At 35.8% G+C, this 20,312-nt stretch overlaps 1 protein-coding gene across 16 annotated transcripts in view; it reads left to right on the top strand.

Annotated features, from left to right (window-relative positions):
• LOC118748447 (basement membrane-specific heparan sulfate proteoglycan core protein) overlaps positions 1 to 19,631 on the top strand; it is a 219,569-nt gene extending 199,938 nt beyond the window's left edge. For 14 of the 16 annotated variants that reach the window (XM_036482885.1, XM_036482876.1, XM_036482887.1 and 11 more), the window contains 9 exons: positions 4,640 to 4,690; positions 11,633 to 11,868; positions 11,947 to 12,213; positions 12,276 to 13,201; positions 13,265 to 13,682; positions 13,745 to 14,045; positions 14,117 to 14,533; positions 14,606 to 14,753; positions 19,135 to 19,631. In XM_036482885.1, coding sequence (XP_036338778.1) covers positions 4,640 to 4,690; positions 11,633 to 11,868; positions 11,947 to 12,213; positions 12,276 to 13,201; positions 13,265 to 13,682; positions 13,745 to 14,045; positions 14,117 to 14,533; positions 14,606 to 14,753; positions 19,135 to 19,177 — 2,807 coding nt within the window. In that variant the 3' untranslated portion in view covers positions 19,178 to 19,631. The remainder of the gene's footprint in view (positions 1 to 4,639; positions 4,691 to 11,632; positions 11,869 to 11,946; positions 12,214 to 12,275; positions 13,202 to 13,264; positions 13,683 to 13,744; positions 14,046 to 14,116; positions 14,534 to 14,605; positions 14,754 to 19,134) is intronic. The other 2 variants (XM_036482879.1, XM_036482878.1) reach the window with 2 other exon arrangements.
• Positions 19,632 to 20,312: the final 681 nt, after the last annotated feature.

The raw sequence follows: 20,312 nt of genomic DNA, 5'->3' as shown, positions 1-20,312 counted from the left end.
AACACATTTTTAATGAAAACTACTTTTTATATATATTTACGATTTACTATTAATTTACCAACAAAACAAAAAATCAATGACAACTTTTGAATAGCAATTGGGCATGTTCAAGACGAAATTCGCAATGTGAGCCAAATTTCCACCACTGATTTTTCTTATTTAGCTGTTTGCCCCCGATTTAGTGCCACCCCTGTTTTAACTCCGTTATATTTACTTACATATTTACCTAATTTTATAGCTTTTATAGTTAGTTGACCAACTACACACACCGCCCTTGTAGGCAAAAACTCCCGCAATTCTAACCGTTTGCTAATTACATTTTTGTACAAAATTTTTAAAAATTCTAATACACCAAAAAAAACTGTAAAATACGTAGGCAACCTTATTCCATTTTGTAAATAGCATTAACCGAATAAGTATGCAGCCAAAAATGTCCCAACAAGATCACATAATTTTTGTATATATTTTGTATAATAGAATTTGTTAGTTTTGTAAATTTGAATATATTATTTGGTGGCGGGAAATTTCCCATATTCAAAATCAAAACGCAAAAGCACGCGCAGTTTCACATCTCAGACACAAATACACTCGCAAAACAGCCGAGACACGCACCCCGTGTACGAATTTCGAAGCGCTCACAAAATGTTCAGCGAATTTTCGTAGCGAAAAATAAGAACAAAAAAAAAAATACGAAGAACCCCTTTTCGTCACCTTAGTATTTAATTTTAACAATTTAATACATCTAATTAATGTTATTATTAGAAAAGAAATTAAAACGATAATTTCCGCGCAAAAAAGCATAAATTTGCATGCCAAAGTTTTACGAATGAATATTCAATACTGCCCATGCATCCACTGGGATCGCAGAACACCGCCGCCGCCCAGTTATCCTTGAATATCCCCACACATCCGTATCCATGACCGTTTTATATTTAAACCCCCAAAATACCCAAAAATCCAGTTTATTTTTAAGTAAAATTTTTGTTTAACTGCCCGTCGATGGAAATTTATTTTTTATTGTCAAAACACTCTATGTTGTTTGTGTTAATTTATCTTAATCGTAATTTTAATGTCAAATGCAACAACTACAACAACTGGCTGCCACTGAATATATTTTGATAATAATTTGATAATTAAGTTAAAGAAAATGAAAAAAACGAAAAGAAAATAAAACGAATAAATATACAGAATTTATTAACAATTCCACCTCTTTTTGATGAATTATTTTTAATTTGTCCTTCAAATTATGCTGTACCGCTATGCAGGCTTCCGATGTGTGCGCGTCGCGTTCCTTACGTAAGCTTCGAGTTTGAAAAACTTGCGCTCAATTGGAAGCAAATACCACTTTTGAGCGCGCTTTTTGAAGCTCTTTTTGTGGCTTGGTGTTTTCGGCACGCGGCCGCATACATTTTTTTTTTTGCTTTTTATTTGCCAACGCTTTTTGTGTTTATTGTTTTTTTTTCGCTGCTTTTTTCGCTTTGCCTGCCAAATATGTAGCTTTAATTTTGGTAGCGTATAATTTATTTCAGCAAATATCTATCGACAAATTTTGGTTGTGGATTTTCAAAACCTTCACTCCTCAAACTCCTACTCATCATCAGTGTTTTTTTCGTGTTTTTTTCGCCTCTTCGCACTCCACAATCCATGCTACTGCATATGTATCAGTGTTGTACTACTGTATTCATTTAAAAATTGTTTTTTTTTTTTTGTTTTTTATATATACACTTTTCGTCTTTCGACCGTTTATTCAAGAAATTCGCTGTTGCAAAACTTTTTTCGCTACATATTTCCCTCTGCGCATATATTCGTGTTCTTCCAATTTTCCACTGCACAGATTACACACATACACATATTGACACATACACTTTTACATTTGTATGCAGCTTTTATTTTGAGCAGCAAGCAACAAATATTTTCAAACTTATTTTACAATTTTCAATTTTTTTTTTTCAAAACTGCTGCGTGTTTCACATTTCATTATTGCATGGTTAGCATTGGCTTTGTATGTATGTATGTACATATGTAGAATAGAATCACGAGTATCCTGTCATTTTTCCTCCCCGTTTCATGCTACTTCTTTCTACAATTACTAACTAAACAGAATTTCCCCAAAACACGCATTCAAAACTTTTGTTTAAATTACAAAGCTTCGAAAGCTCGCCCGAAACAGTTATCACATAAGAAGTTTTTTCAGAAGGCAATTAAACGCTCTTAATTAATTTTGAGCTTTCACTTCATAAGCGCAGATTCAGTGTGATTTTTGAGCTTGCAGTTTTTATTGTAGATATTAAATATTACGCAAGAATTTTTTTGGTTTTTAAGCTTCGTTTCATTTTTATTTTATATTTGAAATATCCACTACATATAAAATATTTAAGGCTAAAAAGCTCTTTCAAGCACGTCAATAAATTGATAACTTCTTTCAAAAGAGGAAAAAATAATTTAGCTCTTAATTTCCTTTGAAATATCCCGTTTTTTATAGATGTCAGTGCAATTTTCCTCCACATTTTTGAAGGCTCAGATATACACGAAATTCCTCCTAGTAATTTCTAAATATTCTGAAAAACTTTAGAGCTTTCTGCGCTTAACGGTGAGCTTTATCAAACACGTGTATGGAAGTTCTTCGCGGTTCTCAGTATATTGAAAGTTTATAGAACATTGTTTTTAATACTTGCCTTAATTACAACCAAGTTGTGTAGTTCATCTCGAAGCTTTAAACGTTTTGAAGCTTTGAAGGTTCTGGCCATCAGTACTTTTTGCATTCACTCACCTAAAGTCATGGTCTCATTGTTTTGGCATCACCCGGAACTTAAGAAAGCTCTCATTTGTCTATCACATACCTCTACCCCTCTTTCGATCACTCTTTCTCTTTTCCCCTTTTCTATTCACCACAAACACATATCTTTGTAGGTATCTTTTTAAGTGTTACGTGTTTAATTTTATTTACTGTTATGTGTTACATACCTACATTTATATTTTACAAAGTACTTAAGCATCATTTGTTTTATGTATTAGTAAAAACCATTTGTAGTTTAATTTATGTTCGTTGTAAACCGTAAGTTAAGAGTAAAACATGAAATTGTATGTGTTTAAGAAAAGTGTAACAATCATTCTTCTGCCGTTGGTAGTAGCCATTTACGTAGCATCTATGAGTGTAATTAGTCAACAGTTGTTGGTCACAATTTCGAAGCACAAACGTAGTGTCCAGCCGAAGTTTTTTGATAGCAAAACTTTCACTGAAAGCTTATTTCTAATTGAGTGAAATCGCCTCTTTGTATTGCACTTCCGAGTCAGAAACGATTTCACGCCAATTACTTGAGCTTTGCGTGAAAGTGTTGCCGAAAGCTTTGATGCGATGAAAGCCCACTTAGTTGCGGCGAAATCGGCAACGATTTTGCTTGAACAAGAACTTTTGCTGGCATCCGAACTTAGTTGCAGTACCCACGTCACCGTTATGCCTAGTCAGACATACAACACATTGTATGTGCACCAACGTCCATAGCGAAAAATTCGCACACCTCATGTTCATGCACAAAACATCACACACATACACATACAACCACTCACTTGTATTTATGCGGTAGTGTGGCAACTGCGACGACACTCACAACGGAACCGGGTACCACCACCAACCAGCACCTTGTGCTAATCGTTAGCATATAAACAGTACAACCATACACCACCAGCTGTCTATGTTGCCCTCCCACTCACTCCCACTCTCTATTCACTATCACTTCACCTTTCGTGTGCTCACTCTTACACTATCTGTTTTTAGTAATTGTTTATGCACCCCCCTTTGCTCTTGTACTGTGTGTAGGTTTAGTAGATTTGTAATAAGTTAAATCAGTTCGTTATTTGGAAGAAAAGAAATCAAGACGAAAAAGTTTTGAGAGAAAAAAATTACGTATGCAGAATATCAGCTGAAAAATATAATATACAATTTTCGAGTTTTCTTTTTTGCGATAATTGCTAGTGATTTTTACAAAAAGTACAAAGTCAAAAAAAAAAAATCATTGCAAAAAAATATTTTTCTTCATTTATTAAATTCTGCTTTTTTATTTCTCTCTTTATCTTTCTTTCTTCTCACTCACTTCAACTCACTCTCTGCTACTACTATTCAAATGTGTTGCAACTTTTTCTGCCATACAAAAAAAATATGGAAAAATCTTTACATTTTTCAAAACATTACAAACACAAAAAAAAACAACAACAAAACATGAAATGCGAAAACCAAATCAATGTGTGCCACTCGCAAATCCAAAAACAAAAAAACATACAACGTCTCATTTTCACATACATACATACATACACGAACATCAACTCGTAAACAAAACAAAACAAAAAAAACAATGTCAACAAACAACAACACCATCGCTCCTCGCCACTTCGCAACATTCGCTAACATCAAAACCAAAAACAAACAAAACAAAATCAACAAATGCCATTCAAACACACAAATCACTCGAATGTAAAATCACACGAATCCATTAAATGAAACCGAAACGACACAACGACGTAACGGTATTGCAAACGGAACTTTTCGAAAACCCCCGAAACGGCGCTCGAAACACCCAAACGCGAATCGATCGCCCACACGCTCCGTAACGTTTCGGCATCGCTCGTTTGGCGCTGTAAACAGGAGGTTACAGCATAAGCGAGGTCCCTTGCGTGGTATTCTATATCTGTACAGGTGTGTGGAACCAAAATATACAACCTAGAATTTACTTTATTAGAAACGATGTTCGCTAGTGTATGTGCTCGTGTACCGAGTAGTACTCGTATGTATGTAGTTTTAAAGCAAGTGCTAAAAACGCAAGACGAAATTAAAAAAATACTCGAGGTTTTTAGAAATTTCAGTTTTGAGTCTTGTTTTAGTTTAGAAGAATATTTATGTTGTTAAAATTTAAGTACTCATTTAGAGCAATTCTTAGTTGGTATTGTAGTTAGTCAAATTGTTATCTTCAGAACTAAAAAAGAACAAAAAGCTGTAAATAAAATGCCTCGAAGTAGAAACAAAAGTTAACCCAGCCATTCCTTTGTAACATAAATTTCTTCATTAGAAATTTGTTATTCCTCATAAATGTATGTTTTTGTAGCTAGAAAACTAAAAAAATTTAATCAGAACATTTCTTTTTAATTCCTCGCAATATTTATTTGCATTATTTGAAAACCAGCTCAGTAGAGCTTACGAAAAATTAAATTGTTTTCAGTATTTAAAAAAAAAAAAATCTCAACAAAATTAAAAAATTAAATTTTTCGAAATGTGCATTCTTTTTCCATATGCTTCTCATAGTTTGTGGAAATTAAACTTTAAAATTTTTTTAAACTTTTTCCATATTTTTGAAATTAATTTTTTGATGAAAATTTAAATAAATTTTTTGTTTTTTTTTAATTGCTCGCAAAATTTATTTGTATTATTTGGAAAAGAGTTCTAAAGAAGTTTCGAAAACTTAAATTGTTTTCAATTTCGAAAACTTCCCAAAAAATTTTTACAAATTCAATTTTTCAAAATTTGTAACCTTTTTCCAAAAATATTTGTGCAAATTAAACTTTGAAAAATTTTTAAACTTTTTCCATATTTTTTAGATTAATTGTTTGTTTAAAACTCAAATAAATTTAGTTGCTATAAAGAATTAAAACTAGAAAATTAATAGCTAACTGCAAAACTGTTAGATTCTTAAATTTTTCAACACTTAATAATTTAATTTTCTATATTTTTCAAAAAATTTCTAAATTAAATTTTTTCAAAATTAAAATTTTGTTTCTAAACTGTTTGGTAAACTTAAAACTTTAAAATCAAAAAAAAAATGTTGGAAAATTTGTTTAAGTTATTAAATATACAAAATTTGTTTTTCAAAACTGTTAGATTTAAAATTTTCAACGTTTAAAGTATTCCTTTATTTTATTCAAGGACCGAACATAACAGTTATTGATGAAAACTGTCATTGAAAAATTCACTATGAAGGAAACGTTGTACATCTAAGTGATAAATACAATCGATTTCTTTTTTCACCGAGAATAAAATTTTAAAATAAAGTTTTATATGTAACGTTTATGCAAAATTAAAAAAAAAAATAACAATTATTTTTTGTTTTTATTTTATAAGTCTTATATGTCAATAACAATTATTTTTGATTTTTACATTATATATCTTAGATAATAGTTATTGAAGACTTTTATTTATAAAGGTCATTAATAAAAATCAGTCATTGACTTATATTTTTTAAGTCATACATACATACGTATAAAAGTTATTATCATATTTCGCAGTTAAGAAGGTGTTGGTGAACCAAAGTTTACTACGACTTATACAAATGACTTTTATAAGTACATATGACTTTTTCAGATTATTTAAATAAAAATCACAAATAATTGTTATATTGGATTTATAAAATAAAGATCAGAAAAATCTGTTATTTAAGGAGTAATTAAATAAAAGTAAAAAATAATTGTTAAAGAGCGATTTTTTCAATAAAAAATTTTCCAAGTTAATGTTTTTTTTTTTTGTTTTTTAGTATCGCTATCGCATTAAAATTGTCAATTTCTTTTAATGTTTTAAAGCATTCTCAACATTTTGTCATTGATAACTTCTTAATTTTTTAGTTTATTTAATTCTAAAACTTTTCAAAACATTCAAAATTCTTTATTAAAAATTTAATTGTTTTCGGTATTTTAAAAATTTTCCAAAAAATTTGTACAAATTAAATTTTTAAAAATCTGCAACCTTTTTCATAGTTTCCAAAAATATTGCAAATTAAACATTTACAAATTTTTAAACTTTTTCCATATTTTTTTAGTTATGTTCTGGTTTAAAACCTAAATAAATTTATTAGCTAGCAAAAAAATTAAAATTAAAAAAATTATTATTTTCTTTTAATGTTTTAAAAGTATTTTCAAAATTATGGCGCTTATAGATTTTTAATTGTTTTGTGTATTTAATTTTAAAATATTTTAAAATATTTAAAAAAACCTTTAATGTTTCCCTTTTGGAAAACATAATTTTACAGTAAACACTTTGATAAACATTCAATTAGAATTAATTTGTTAGACAGCATTTTTATTATTAAAAAAAATCAGAATTTTAAGCATTCCTATTGTAAAATGATTTTGCCAAAAACTGTTAGATCTCCTCCGGTATTTTTAAATATACGAAAATCACAAAGAAAATGCCGTTGTATGTATTACCCATCGCTTAACAAACCCAACCCTCATCCAGTTGTATGATTCTGTGAAGATTACTAGACGTTGCATCAAACCGTTTAAAGTAAATCTCTTACGTAGCAAGAAATACAAAAAAAAAAATATCCCACAAATTGTAGTTAAAAAGAAGTTATAAAGTAATTTAAGCTCGTGATTTGGAGGCGCCGGTAAGTGGAGATGCTTGATTGTCCAAAGCATCGCTTCACTCTTAACGCCAATCTACCGCTTAGCGGCGCCCTCATGCCACCCCATCGAGTCCATATGTGTGTATGTAGTTGTAGTGCTTCATCGATCGAGTATTTAGTAGCTTTGGTAAATGTATTTTTCATTTTTTCCATTTGAATTCATTTTCTTCGTACGCCATTCTTTCCTAATGAATCTCTTTTATTTTCATATTCTCTCACCTCTACCCCACATTTTTCCAATATTACGTTGTCACCTGCCCCTCATCGTTCTGCATCGCCCACCTCATCATAAATGGCCTATGATTTTTCGCTCCCTTCGCCTCGACTCCAATCGTGTCGGCCGGCGCCAATCCTTACTTTCGAATGCAATTCTGCCACCTGTGCGCCTGCGGTTTTACTCTGCGTGCGCATATATACAACGCACTCGCGTACACACACGCACAAAGATTTCAAACCCACCAAAGCGTTGGTTTCCAAGCCGCCCAACCGTCTCTCCTACGCCTGTCAGCCGAGCGACTTCAAGTGCGTCTCGCATCCGCACACCTGCATCAAGGCTTCCATGGTTTGCGACGGCATACACGACTGTACCGACCACTCGGACGAGTTCAACTGCACGCCACCTCCAGCACCGACGCAGCAACAGACGTCGCTTAGTACCTCGGGTGCAGTGCCGTCGTCCACGCCAACAGCAACACCGATCCCGACACCGCTAGCTGCGCCGCCGTCGCCGAAGCCATCGCACAAGCCGAGCTATAAGCGCTGGAAGAAGCGCCACAGCAGTCACAAAGAGCGGCGCAACAATCACACTCACTCACACAAACGCAAGCAGCGGCTGCGCCTGAAAAAACGACGCCACCTGTTGCCAACGCCCATTTTCCGCCCACTCGGTTTGTTTCGAATTACTGTGTGATTTTTCGTTTTATGTTGCGCACCTAAATTTGGATTTTTCTTTATTTTCTGGAAATTCCAACACAACCTTATTTCGACATTTTTGTTTTTAATTTCCACACTTTTTTGCCAATTTTCGGTTCTTTAATTTTCCTTTGTTTTCACTTTGACAAATGAAAAGTAGGAAATATGTATGCAAACGAGAAGACATCACAAATATGTACTACACATACTTACATATATCAAAGTAGATCATAGAAATGCATTTAGAATTAACTCAACTTGAAGTAGGTGGTTCCCTCTGGATAAAATAGAAATTAACTCGAGTGCTCTAGTAGTTATCCCGAAGGCCGAAATCGGTTGTAAGTAGATTTGTTTTGGTACTTCCCTACAGCACTGCAAGGAACCATGGAAAATTCACGAAGCAAGGCAAACACAGACCCAACTCACCATACACCCGAACACCCCAAGAACACAAAAGCCGATGTTAGTTTATTCGTGTTTTAAGGATTTTTGATAATGAATATTTTAATTTTAAAACAACAAATTCAAAAAATACGAGCCTGTTTCAAGTTTTTTTTATAACAATTCCTGAGAATCAATCTTTATTTTTCACTTCTAAAAATTAAGTTTCCTAGAGACTTAGAATTCATAAATTATTCATTTTGTATTCGGAATAATTTTTTGTTAATGTTTTATGCCAAATATGGCTTGAGGGTTCCTGAATATTTTTTTTTAATTATTTTTTTTTTGTTTTTAATACTAAATCTGGCCAACATTCCATCACCAGTAAGCAAATTCTGCAGAAAGTTATAAAGAGATTCCGCCCCAGACGATTTGTATAAATTTTAGCTTTCACTTTTTTCATCGAACCACGTTCTCGATTTGTACTATATCTATAAATAATATCTTAATGGAACACAACTGTAAATACTCTATAGCCTTAAGGTCACAGATTTCCAAGATATTCAAATAAATACAAATAATTTGTAAGTACAAAATTTTTATATTTTACAAGAAATCAATCAGAACGAGTGTGATGCATATTTGCTTAGGCGACAAGACGACAGGCCGACAGTTAATTAAATTTTTTTTATGGAAACTGATCTCTTGCTAATCTGATATGTTTTCGGGCGACATGACGACAAAGCAACAGGGCATTATGGCAACAAGCGACAGTGCAGCATGGCGACACATCAACTAGACAAAATTTATAGCCTGGTAGAGTAAATAGTGCGTGCTGAAGCTATTGAAACTGTGCGCACAAGACGACAAAGCAACAGCGCGACAGGACCGCAAGGAGACAAAATGACTTAACGTAACAACGCTTCTGAATAATAAAAGTGCATCGCATTCGTTCTGTAAAAAACCCACTGTATATTAGATAAAATCGGGCACGTAAGTCTATTTATTTACAAACATACACATGTTTGTTTTTATGTATGTATGTCGTAGTAGTAGTTACAAATGTATGTATGTTTATGTGCACTATATTGTCTTTAGTATTATTGGCTTAGATATATGTATAATATACATATATATGTATGTATGTATATATGTGTACAGGGTGTCCTAGACCACTCGTCCACCCCCTCTAAAATGAAGAGAAATGTTTTTTTTATTGAAAAACGCAAAATTAGACCTACCAAATCGGTGGTATCTTTTGGTGGTGTGACCGATTTCCGATTTCGACCGAAAGTAGGTATGGGATATACGCGTTTTACCAAAGAATCGGATTCTGCGTATAAAAGTACATAACTTTCGTCGGAAACTTTTTTCTGGAATGGACTTCCGGTTTGTTTAACTCACGTTCGGTCTAAACCGGAAGTCGGTAATACCACCAAACTATTGAAATTCCCGAATGTGGTAGGTCAAATTTTTGCGTTTTTCAATTTAAACAAAAAAAAAAACAATTCCCCCCATTTTTGAGGGGGTAGACGGTTGGTCTAAGACACCCTGCACAAGTTTGCGTAATTTGTACGTACATTTATACAAAAATATGTAAGTTTGTAGGTAGTTTGTATGTATGTAAATACTCACACGCACATTCACGACTACCTGACAACTAGCTCACATACATACCTTACTGCCATCACCTGCTCATTGCTCATTGCCCACCACCACTACATACACATACAGAACATCCGTTCACTGCATGCAATTTTACGTATCATACATACATTAATCCCACGCAAACATACAGATATGTATAACATTTTGCATGCGGTGTGCTACATTATCCATCAAATTTTGTATTTGGCCTTCTAACCACACCACTACAACCACCACCATTCAAGGGTCATGAAAAACTCCGTACCAAAATTTTGTATTAAAAACTGCACTACGCAATTTTTCTAAATTTTAATAAAATTTTTTTATTTATTTTTTTTTTTTATAAAAATCTCTTATTTGGTTTACTCTTTTTGCTTTGGCTTTTGAGTTTTACTCTTTTTTGGAAATTTCTTGCTGTTGTTAATTGTGCACAATTTGTCTGATTTTATTATTTTTGTTACTCCATTTGGATTGGTAGTAGTTAATTTCTCCTCTTCCATATATCCTTTCGATTGCCCGCTCACAATGCCACACACCACCTAGTCTTCTCTCATTTGTAAAATTTGTATTTTTGTATAATTTTTATTAGTTATTAAAAAAAAAATGAAAATGTTGAATTTATGTTCGAAACGAATCGATTTTTCAAAATTTTGCTAATCTTTGTATTTTCTCTACTTCTCCTCCCACTACCCCACCACCAAAATTTATCCCATCCATCCACTACCACAACAACAAAATCGAATATTCGATTTATTGACTCGACATCTGTTTGTCATCCATGTCGTTGCTACTTTGTGTGTTCGTTCAAAATGCAAACTCGAAAACATCTCAAAAACAACTCGCAAATGCGCAAAAACAAAATTGGTCAACAACCTCAAATTATTGTCATCAAATTGTTATCGATAACACATCGCCAATCGCCTTACTCGCCAATCGCCTTACTCGCCACTTGTTCATCGTCAAACATATCGACTTGTAACTCATTTTCAAAATTAAACCAAAAAAAAAAAACAATCAAATAATCGCAATATTCGAAACAAAAAACCATCAATCCAAAAAACTGCTGCGCAACAAATATAATTGTGTACGTTTATGTGTGCGTGCTTTGCTTTTGGCCTGTGAATTGGCGTTGCCACCTGTTTTGGGCACGCGTCTTTCGTATTCATTCACATAATGACTTGGTACGCTGATTGTCACCACGATTTGATTGATTTCTAACCACCGTAATTCAATATCGATACATTCCAATATCGATAACGAATTCGTGCACACACCAATAATCTTCGTTACGCACACAATCACAATAGCAGCGGAAGTGCCACAATTCCGTCAACCAGCCATACCACAACCCCTACCGGATCTTCCCACTCCACCACCGCCGCAGCAGTCACGCCCACGCGAACTGAGCCTGAAACTGGACCAACAGTCGTCGCAACTACGCGTCGGTGAGTCAACAGAGGTCGAGTGTTACTCGTCAGACAGCAGCTACACGGACGTCATATGGGAACGCGCTGATGGCTCACCACTACCGCCAAACATACAGGTATGCACTGCTACCGCCAATGGTTTCTTGACGTCCACAGCGCTTTAAACGTCTAATATTACTCTTACTACCTCTTAGCAAATCGGCAACAGGCTCATCATTTCTCATGTCTCCGCTTCGGATGCGGGCAACTATGTCTGCAAGTGCAAGACGGACGAGGGTGATCTATACACCACCAGCTACGAGCTAGGCATCGAAGAGTGGCCGCATGAGTGGAAACGCCCAAAGTTGGTACATGCCAACGTCGGCTCATCAGCACAGCTGAACTGTGATGCCGAACTGCCTGGCAGCTATCGCTGGTCGCGTCAGTATGGACAAATGCAAGCCGACCGAGATCTATTCAATGTAAGTTCCTTAAATTTTCACCCATAGCTCCTTTTTTTATCACTTCCATCTTCTGCTTCCAGGAGCGCCTCGAATTGCAGGATGTGCAGGCCAATGATGCCGGCACTTATATCTGCACGTCAAGCACACCCGATGGGCAGTCGGTTGACTATCCCACCATCCTAGTCGTTACCGGCGCCATTCCTCAGTTCCACCAGGAACCCATTAGCTACATGTCGTTCCCAACGCTGCCCGAATCATACATCAAATTCAACTTCGACATCACATTCCGACCCGAACAGGGCAACGGTCTGCTGCTGTTCAACGGCCAGAAACGCGGTAGCGGTGACTATATCTCGCTCTCATTGAATGACCGTTATCCTGAGTTCCGCTTCGACTTCGATGGCAAGCCGATGGTTATACGCGCCGAACGTCCAGTCTCACTCAACGAATGGCATACCATACGCGTGAATCGTTTCCGTCGCGACGGCTACATTCAGGTCGATGACCAACATCCAGTTGCATTCCCCACACTGGCGCAGATATCTCCGCTTGATTTGATCGAAGATCTGTACCTTGGTGGCGTGCCCAACTGGGAAATGCTGCCGCTCGATGCCGTTGATAAGCAAATCGGTTTCGTTGGTTGCATCAGCCGCCTGTCACTCCAGGGAACCATTGTCGAGTTGATGAAAGAGGCCAAACTGAAAGAAGGCGTCACAGCCTGTCGTCCATGCCAGCAGAACCCGTGTCAAAATGGCGGCATCTGCCTTGAGAGTCAAACTGAAATGGCGTATACCTGCATTTGCCAGCAGGGCTGGACTGGGCACAACTGCGGCGTCGAAGGCACTCAGTGCACACCGGGTATTTGCGGAAGTGGCCGCTGCGAGAACACCGAAACCGGTATGGAATGCCTTTGCCCATTGAACAAAACCGGTGACCGTTGCCAGTACATTGAGCACCTGAATGAGAACAGTTTGGCGTTCAAGCTCAATAGCTATGCCGCCTATCCGTAAGTAAATTTTGATTTGGCTCGGATATACTTTTTTACCTTGATTTCATTCCACTTCCTTAGCACACCACGCGCCTCAAAACTTAATGTGAAATTCAAGGTGCGCCCGAACTCGCTGCAGGACGCTGTGCTCCTCTACGCTGCAGAATCGAAATTGCCCAGCGGCGACTTCATCGCCGTGCTGCTGCACGACAAGCACGTAGAACTGGTAATCAATACTGGCGCGCGGCTGAACCCTGTGTTGGTGCGTTCGCAGAATCCACTGCCAATAAACAAGTGGACCGAAATCGAAGTGTCACGCCGCTTTGGCGAAGGCATCCTTCGTGTCGGCAATGAGCCGGAGCAACGCGCAAAGGCGACAAAGTTGGCGCGCATGTTGTACATTAAGACACCGCTATACCTTGGCGGCTACGATCACGAAAATATAAAACTCAATCGGGACGTAAATGTCACACAAGGCTTCGACGGCTGCATCTCGGGCGTAAGTTGGAATTAGTTTTAATATTCGGTTTGTTCCTTTTTAATATCGTACATTCTCCCCAGTTGTTCGAGGGCCAACGTCAGATTAATCTTATTGCCGACATCCATGACGCCGCGAACATCCAAAACTGTGGCGAAATCAATGAGATCCATCAAAACGAAGCGTTCGACAACTACGAACACGAAGCAACGAATATTCAGAAAGCCACAGGCCAACCAATCGAAGCGCATAGCGAGAACGACGAGCAAAGAGTAGACGCATGCGCAAGCGATCCATGTGAGAATGGCGGCACTTGTCATGTGCACGATGCCGAAGCCGTATGCGCGTGCCCTGTTGGCTACACCGGCAAGCATTGCGAAGAACGTAAGTACACGAGTAGACAAAAATTGCGCCTTTAAACTAACCACTGCCCGCTGTACCGCTCTTACTTGTAGACATAACCATCGAATACGATGCCAATTTCCATGGAAACGGCTACTTGGAGGTGGATCGCAATCAATTCAACACCGAGATCGAGCAAAAATACTCATTCGCGGCAATGGTCTTCTCCACAACCGATCCAAATGGCTTGCTGCTTTGGTGGGGCCAAAAGAAGGACGAGGAATACACCGGCCAGGACTTTATGGCGCTCGCCATTGTCGATGGCACTGTGGAATTCTCGTTCCGTCTCAACGGCGAGGAGACCGTCATACGCAATCCGGACAAACGCACCGATGATGGCCGTCGCCACATCGTACTGATCAAACGTACGGACAACACTGCCATACTGGAGTTGGACCATCTGCTGGACGCAGGAGAAACACGTCCGACGGGCAAGGACAAGATGAGCCTGCCGGGACATGTGTTCGTTGGTAAGTTTCCGGGTGCGAAGCATTAAATTACCGCGTACTGAACGACCGGTTTGTTTCATTTGTATTTTTTAGGAGGTGCGCCAGACGTTGCCAAATTCACGGGCGGCCGCTACACCAAGAACTTCAACGGCTGCGTGCGCGTCGTGGAAGGTGATGCGCATGGCTTAATACAACTGGGCACAGCGGCTATTAGCGGCGAGAATGTCGACACGTGTCCGCAGTAAGTAGATCCCCAAAAAGTATAAGGCTAATTATAAGTTAGTGGTCAAGTGTTTGGCTGTAAGCTTATTAAAATCGTAAGTCTCGCAAGTGCAGATATGTTTTAAGATAAGTGATTTGTATTCCCCCAACACATGCTGCTCCGATACGCCTGGAACTGCAGCAGTTGGTATCCGTCTAGCTTAGTTTATCACGACATAGATTTCATGGACTCTCGTTTCGATCCGTCGCTCTTCGACGAGATCGACCAACCGCCACCGGTGCATATACTCTATCCGCGTCCCACCCACGATCCGTACTACGGCAACAGTGCACCGAACGCCTACTCGAGGGCGAGCAGCGTGCAATTGGTGTGGGGAGGGAGTTGGCGGGTTTGCTCTCTGTGCTGCGACGACTGGATCTTGGCGCTGATAATGGCTCTAATGGCTATCTCACACGCAAGCTTGGGGTGCCTGTGCCGAAGCGAAACTTTGGAAGAAAAACGGAGGCACATAGCAAATGGTAGAAGGAAATAATCGTTATCAATGTATTCTTGTTGAAATATAAGCGTTTTCTTTTGACCCAAAGTAATTTTTAACATAACATTTGGTCTATTAAATTTTTCGAATAAGTCTGAGGAGTTGAAATTATAATTAAAAGTAGTTATTTTTAAGGGTGAGAATTTGTGCCTAAAAAGCGAGTATGGGCGTGAGGTTAGAATAAGCGATACTCCGAAAGCTCGACAACTACACACATACATCCATTCTACATTATGCTTGTATATAACTAACGTACTCACATAAATATTTATGCGCTTAGCAGTTAGCAGAAAAATAATAGTTATAAGAACAAAAAGTATACATCGCACGTTGAGAATATTCACGCCGTTGGCTTTTGTTGTTGGATATGATAGCTAGCTAATGTATAGGTATATTAAAGAATAAAATTCATACTATTAATTCTTACTTAAAAAGTAAATACAACATAATTATTGTATGTACATACTTAGATGTATTTATTAGAAAAATGTGCTAAAGGTTTCTATGAACAAAATTTGAGAATTGCCGTTAAAAGCAAGCAAGCAAATAGGATAAGCAAAAAATGTTGCTGCTTAAAAATTCAAACTAAATTAAAATTATTTTTAATTAAAAGTGGATTTTAAAGTTTGCAAAATTCTATTAACATTTAAGACATCATACCTTTAATGGTACAACCTCTTGTATGAAATTATTACTTATTAGCAAATGCCCGCTTGCTTCGCCTGATACGAAGTTTTGTGTTGGCCAATAAAAAAGTAGCATTGAAAAGCAAATGACGTCAAACTCTTGTCGTGGTATGTCAAGACAGCCAACGATAGTTCTTATAAGGACCCTGAAGAGCACATATGTGCATTTTCGGTTATAAAAGGGCCAAGAATCCTCGCTATTTCACAGGACGAAAGAATTTTCCCGTTCTTGGCTAAATGAGCTATGTGATATCATTCAAGTGAGGTCAATGATGTACCTACCGCTTACTGCTTGGAAGGATGTGGTCAAATCTTTCTTCATTCAGTGAACTAAGCCTCTGATATTAGTTGATAATTAGCATATTTAAGAGCAATATTTCCAACTTTTCAACGCAATTCGCTGACAAATTGAGAAGAATTAATATGCGTGGTCTTTATTAGAGCAATAGAAGCCAAATCAAAGATTTTTCAATTTTTGTCTGTCTGTCTGTATGTTTGTACGCTCATCACTCGAAAACGAATGCAGGGAATCGAACGCAGTCATTACCGATGTATTACTAGCAGGTCTAACTTAAAATATGGAAGGAAAAAAATTGGAGAGTTGCTACCTATTTGAAAATTGCTGTTCAAGTAAATTGAAAAGATAAAGAAAACATTGCAATGTGGGTGTCAAAAGAAAGGGGGTTTAGAAGGTTTACAGGTGAAAATATGTTTGTGAAGGATTGCCACCTGTTTGAAATTTTAATTTAATTCGATTGAAGAGATAAATATAACATTGCAATAAGGGTACCAAACTGACAAGGTTTGGGAAAGTTTACTGCAGTAAAATAAAACACCACAAAAATACTTTTAAGGCGCAGTAAAGCACGACGGGTATTTGCTAGTTTTGAATTATATATTTTAATATTGGTAATGAATTATTTTTCGGACTTAAATTGTTCAGTTATTAAAAATAAATTAATCTCAAAATTTAAAATTAAGTTAAAAAAGAGAAGTAACAAACAATCGGTAACGCTTCCGAAAATTCATTCGCTGTGCCAACAGGAATTATTTTCTCAATTTGAAAACCCTTTTCGAAATATATTGCATTGCCACGTCTGCTTCATAAATCTCTTTGCCCCCACTGATTTTCATTAGCGGTCAACCATTCCGCCTGAAATACTCTGCACTGGCTGAGAAGGTCAATTTTATTTTAAAAAGAATTACTTCTGCGTTACGTTGAAGCCAGCTTTTATAGGTCTGAGCAGTTGCTCAATATTTTTGAATGCTTGAAGTAATCGCTTAAATAGTATGAGGAAGTAATAAGTATTCATTTCATTAAGCGCCTGAAGAATATACACCGGCGGCACTCGAAATTTATGAAGAAAGGCAATGAGAGCAAATGCTTATCCAAACCTGGAGTTAATGAAAAAAAAAAAAACATTGAAAGAGTCCTAAGTTTAACATTATTGATTGAATCCAAATGCGCACAAGATTTTAGTCAATTTATATTTAATTTATATTTTCTGGTTATAAATAATTATTAAGAACTTATAAGCAGCCTATAAAGTTGTATATATGTATGTATGTATTTAAGTTATGAAAGTAAGTCAATTGAAAATAGTAGCGAAATTAAATTAGAATAAAATGCAAAAAAGTTAAAGATACCCAGTAAACAAATTCAGGAGCTAAAAGCCGTTCGAAAGTGTTCTGCTTTCGCTGCCCATGGGCGTGCTTTCAGAAGGGCTTTTGTCGAAGTTCTTCTAAAGCTGTAAATTTTCTTCTGGGCATAAACAAAAAATGTTATTTAAACCGCCTCAGATCGACTGGTTTCAAGCTAAGCAATGCATTTTCTAAGTTTCTCCAGCCAGTCGAAAATAAAACTTGAAACTATAGAAAATATTATCCACAAATAACTGCATTAAAGCTGCTAAATACTTACAACATAATACTTATATACAAATGTATATAAACAAAAATAATCTATATTGGAACGTAAGCAAATTATTATAGTCAAATATTCAGCATTAAATAGCAAAAATATTATAAATATTATAAACAATTTAAAATGTTTAAATACTATTCTGATTATGTGCTGTGAACGAGATCAATAAGTAATTTGTAAATTTTGCGAAAAATGAGGTTAATAGCGCGTTGTTAGTGAGAATTTTCTTATAAACTAGTACCAATTTTTTTTTTTTTTTAAATGAGTGTGAAGCTTTTTGAGTGACCACAGTGACGAACTCTCAGTTCGCAGTTAGAATGTTTTTGGTTGCTCGTAGAGTTAATTTAATTTTATCAAAAATATTTATTTTTATACCCGAGCGCACTCGTCCGTCCGTCTCCGAACACGTTAACTCGAGTAAGACCGAAACTTGGTACGCGTACTTCTTCTGCGCTAAGCACGGATGGTATTGAAAATGGGAAAAAATCGGGCAATAACCACACATACCTCCCATGTAACGGTAGTTTGCAGAAATACATAAAATTTATATTTACAATATCTTTATGAAAATTAATAATATGTAATATAAATTTTTGGAAAATAGCCAAGCTTAACTCGGTAGCGGGCTAAATTATTTCATTAAAGGCAAACCGGTTAGAAAATTCTGCATTCGTTTTTTAAAATGTCACACTCTTGTAAGACAAAACAGGCCCATCCTCTGTACTTTGAAGCTTTGTCAAGGAAATGGTTGCGCTGAAAATCAGCTAAATAAAATAAGAATATTTTTTGGAAGAAATGAAATTACCATCGGTCCAACTGAGAATAATATCTTATCTGTTCCCGTACTCCAGGATTTATTCAGAAATCGTCCGGACGGCAGTGATGGCAGGAGTAAAGAAAATTCGCTACCAGCAGGGACTTTCGGTTTGAAATTTTGTGCATAGAGAAAAGGGGACAGATTTATTATATGAAGCTAAATGTAGAGCATTTTTGACAAAATGTAAATTTACAAAAAAAAATTTTAATTGCCTAATGCCAATACGGATACAGAAACGGTGTTTCCAATTTTGGCTGATGTGCGCTTGAAAAAGCGAAATAAGTTGGGTCATGTCAATTTGTATAAAACGCTGCGCCCGAACTTAGACTTACTTGTTTACTTGTTATATTCTATTTTTAAATTTTAAACCTTTTAATTTTTACAAATTTTTGTTCTCGTTTTTTTAATTTTTCATTTTAATGTTCCCACTTCCACAGGGTCGAAGACGAATCTCTTGGCACCGAACCACCAGTCGTTTGAACTTAGCTTTTAAATAAAATATTCTTATATAAATAATTTTTTTATAAATATGATTTGTTCTTAAGTTACAACACGAAACCATACACAAACACACACACACACACACAAACGTGACCAATTGAGTGAAGTCGATGGCAAGCAACAAAAACAACAACAAAGGTGTAGTTTAAATTTTAACTTAAGTGCACTAAGTAACAACAATACAACAAAGTTAATTTTAATGAAACTTGTGTCATATATGTATTTTGCAATAATTTCTTAATTTGTAAGCTTAACCTTTTCGAAAAGAAAACGATTCCAAATACCAAAAAATCGACAACTTTCAAAAACTGCCCAACGCCGCAACTCATTTTTTTCCACTGCGTTGATTTTGTTTGTGCAAAATTCTGTGACGTACAAGCGGGAATTTATTTTTTAGTTTTAATTAACTTAAAGTTAAAAACACAAAAAAAAATACAAAAATAATAATAATAATAAACAAAACTAATGCGAGCAAAGTTAGATGTAAATGCATATCATTTACGCATACGAAAAAGAAAACATAAACAAAACAAAAATAGCCATTTGATTTTAATACTTTCACAAAAAAAGTTTCACAGTTGATTGAGTACAGTTTCGAAAGAACTTAGAAAGTCAAAATTTTAAAATCATTCATCACTCTATGAAGGTTTTATTTACAAATTCAATGCTCAAATTATTTTTTATAATTATTCCATAGGGAATTTTAGTTAAAAAGTCGTAGTTATTGAAAAATGCGCGCCAGTCTAATATTAAATAATACTAAACAAATTTCTATGTAATAATTATTTTTTCTACTTATATTTGTATGTAAAAGAAAACGTAAAAAAAACACAAAACAAAAACTCATAAAATTACCGTTATGTATGACAAGTTATTGTATAAAGCGTTAATAAGTACATAAATAAATAATTAATATTTAAATATATAAATAATAATGAAATGATGAACAGCGACTAAAAAATAAACGAAAAAACAATTGCAAAGCAATGTGCAAAAATAAAAATTGTTTTATTTGCGGAATCTTTTCCGCAGAAACGATGATTAGAATTTGAGCTCTGCAATTTTCTCATACGCAAATCCACTACCAATAAAACAGTTTGCGCACCAGAAATGC

This window comes from Rhagoletis pomonella, unplaced genomic scaffold (assembly GCF_013731165.1).
Source record: "Rhagoletis pomonella isolate Grant_MI unplaced genomic scaffold, Rhpom_1.0 Rhpom_scaffold_00013, whole genome shotgun sequence".
NCBI lineage: Eukaryota > Metazoa > Arthropoda > Insecta > Diptera > Tephritidae > Rhagoletis > Rhagoletis pomonella.
This window is presented reverse-complemented; position numbering and strand designations above follow the sequence as displayed.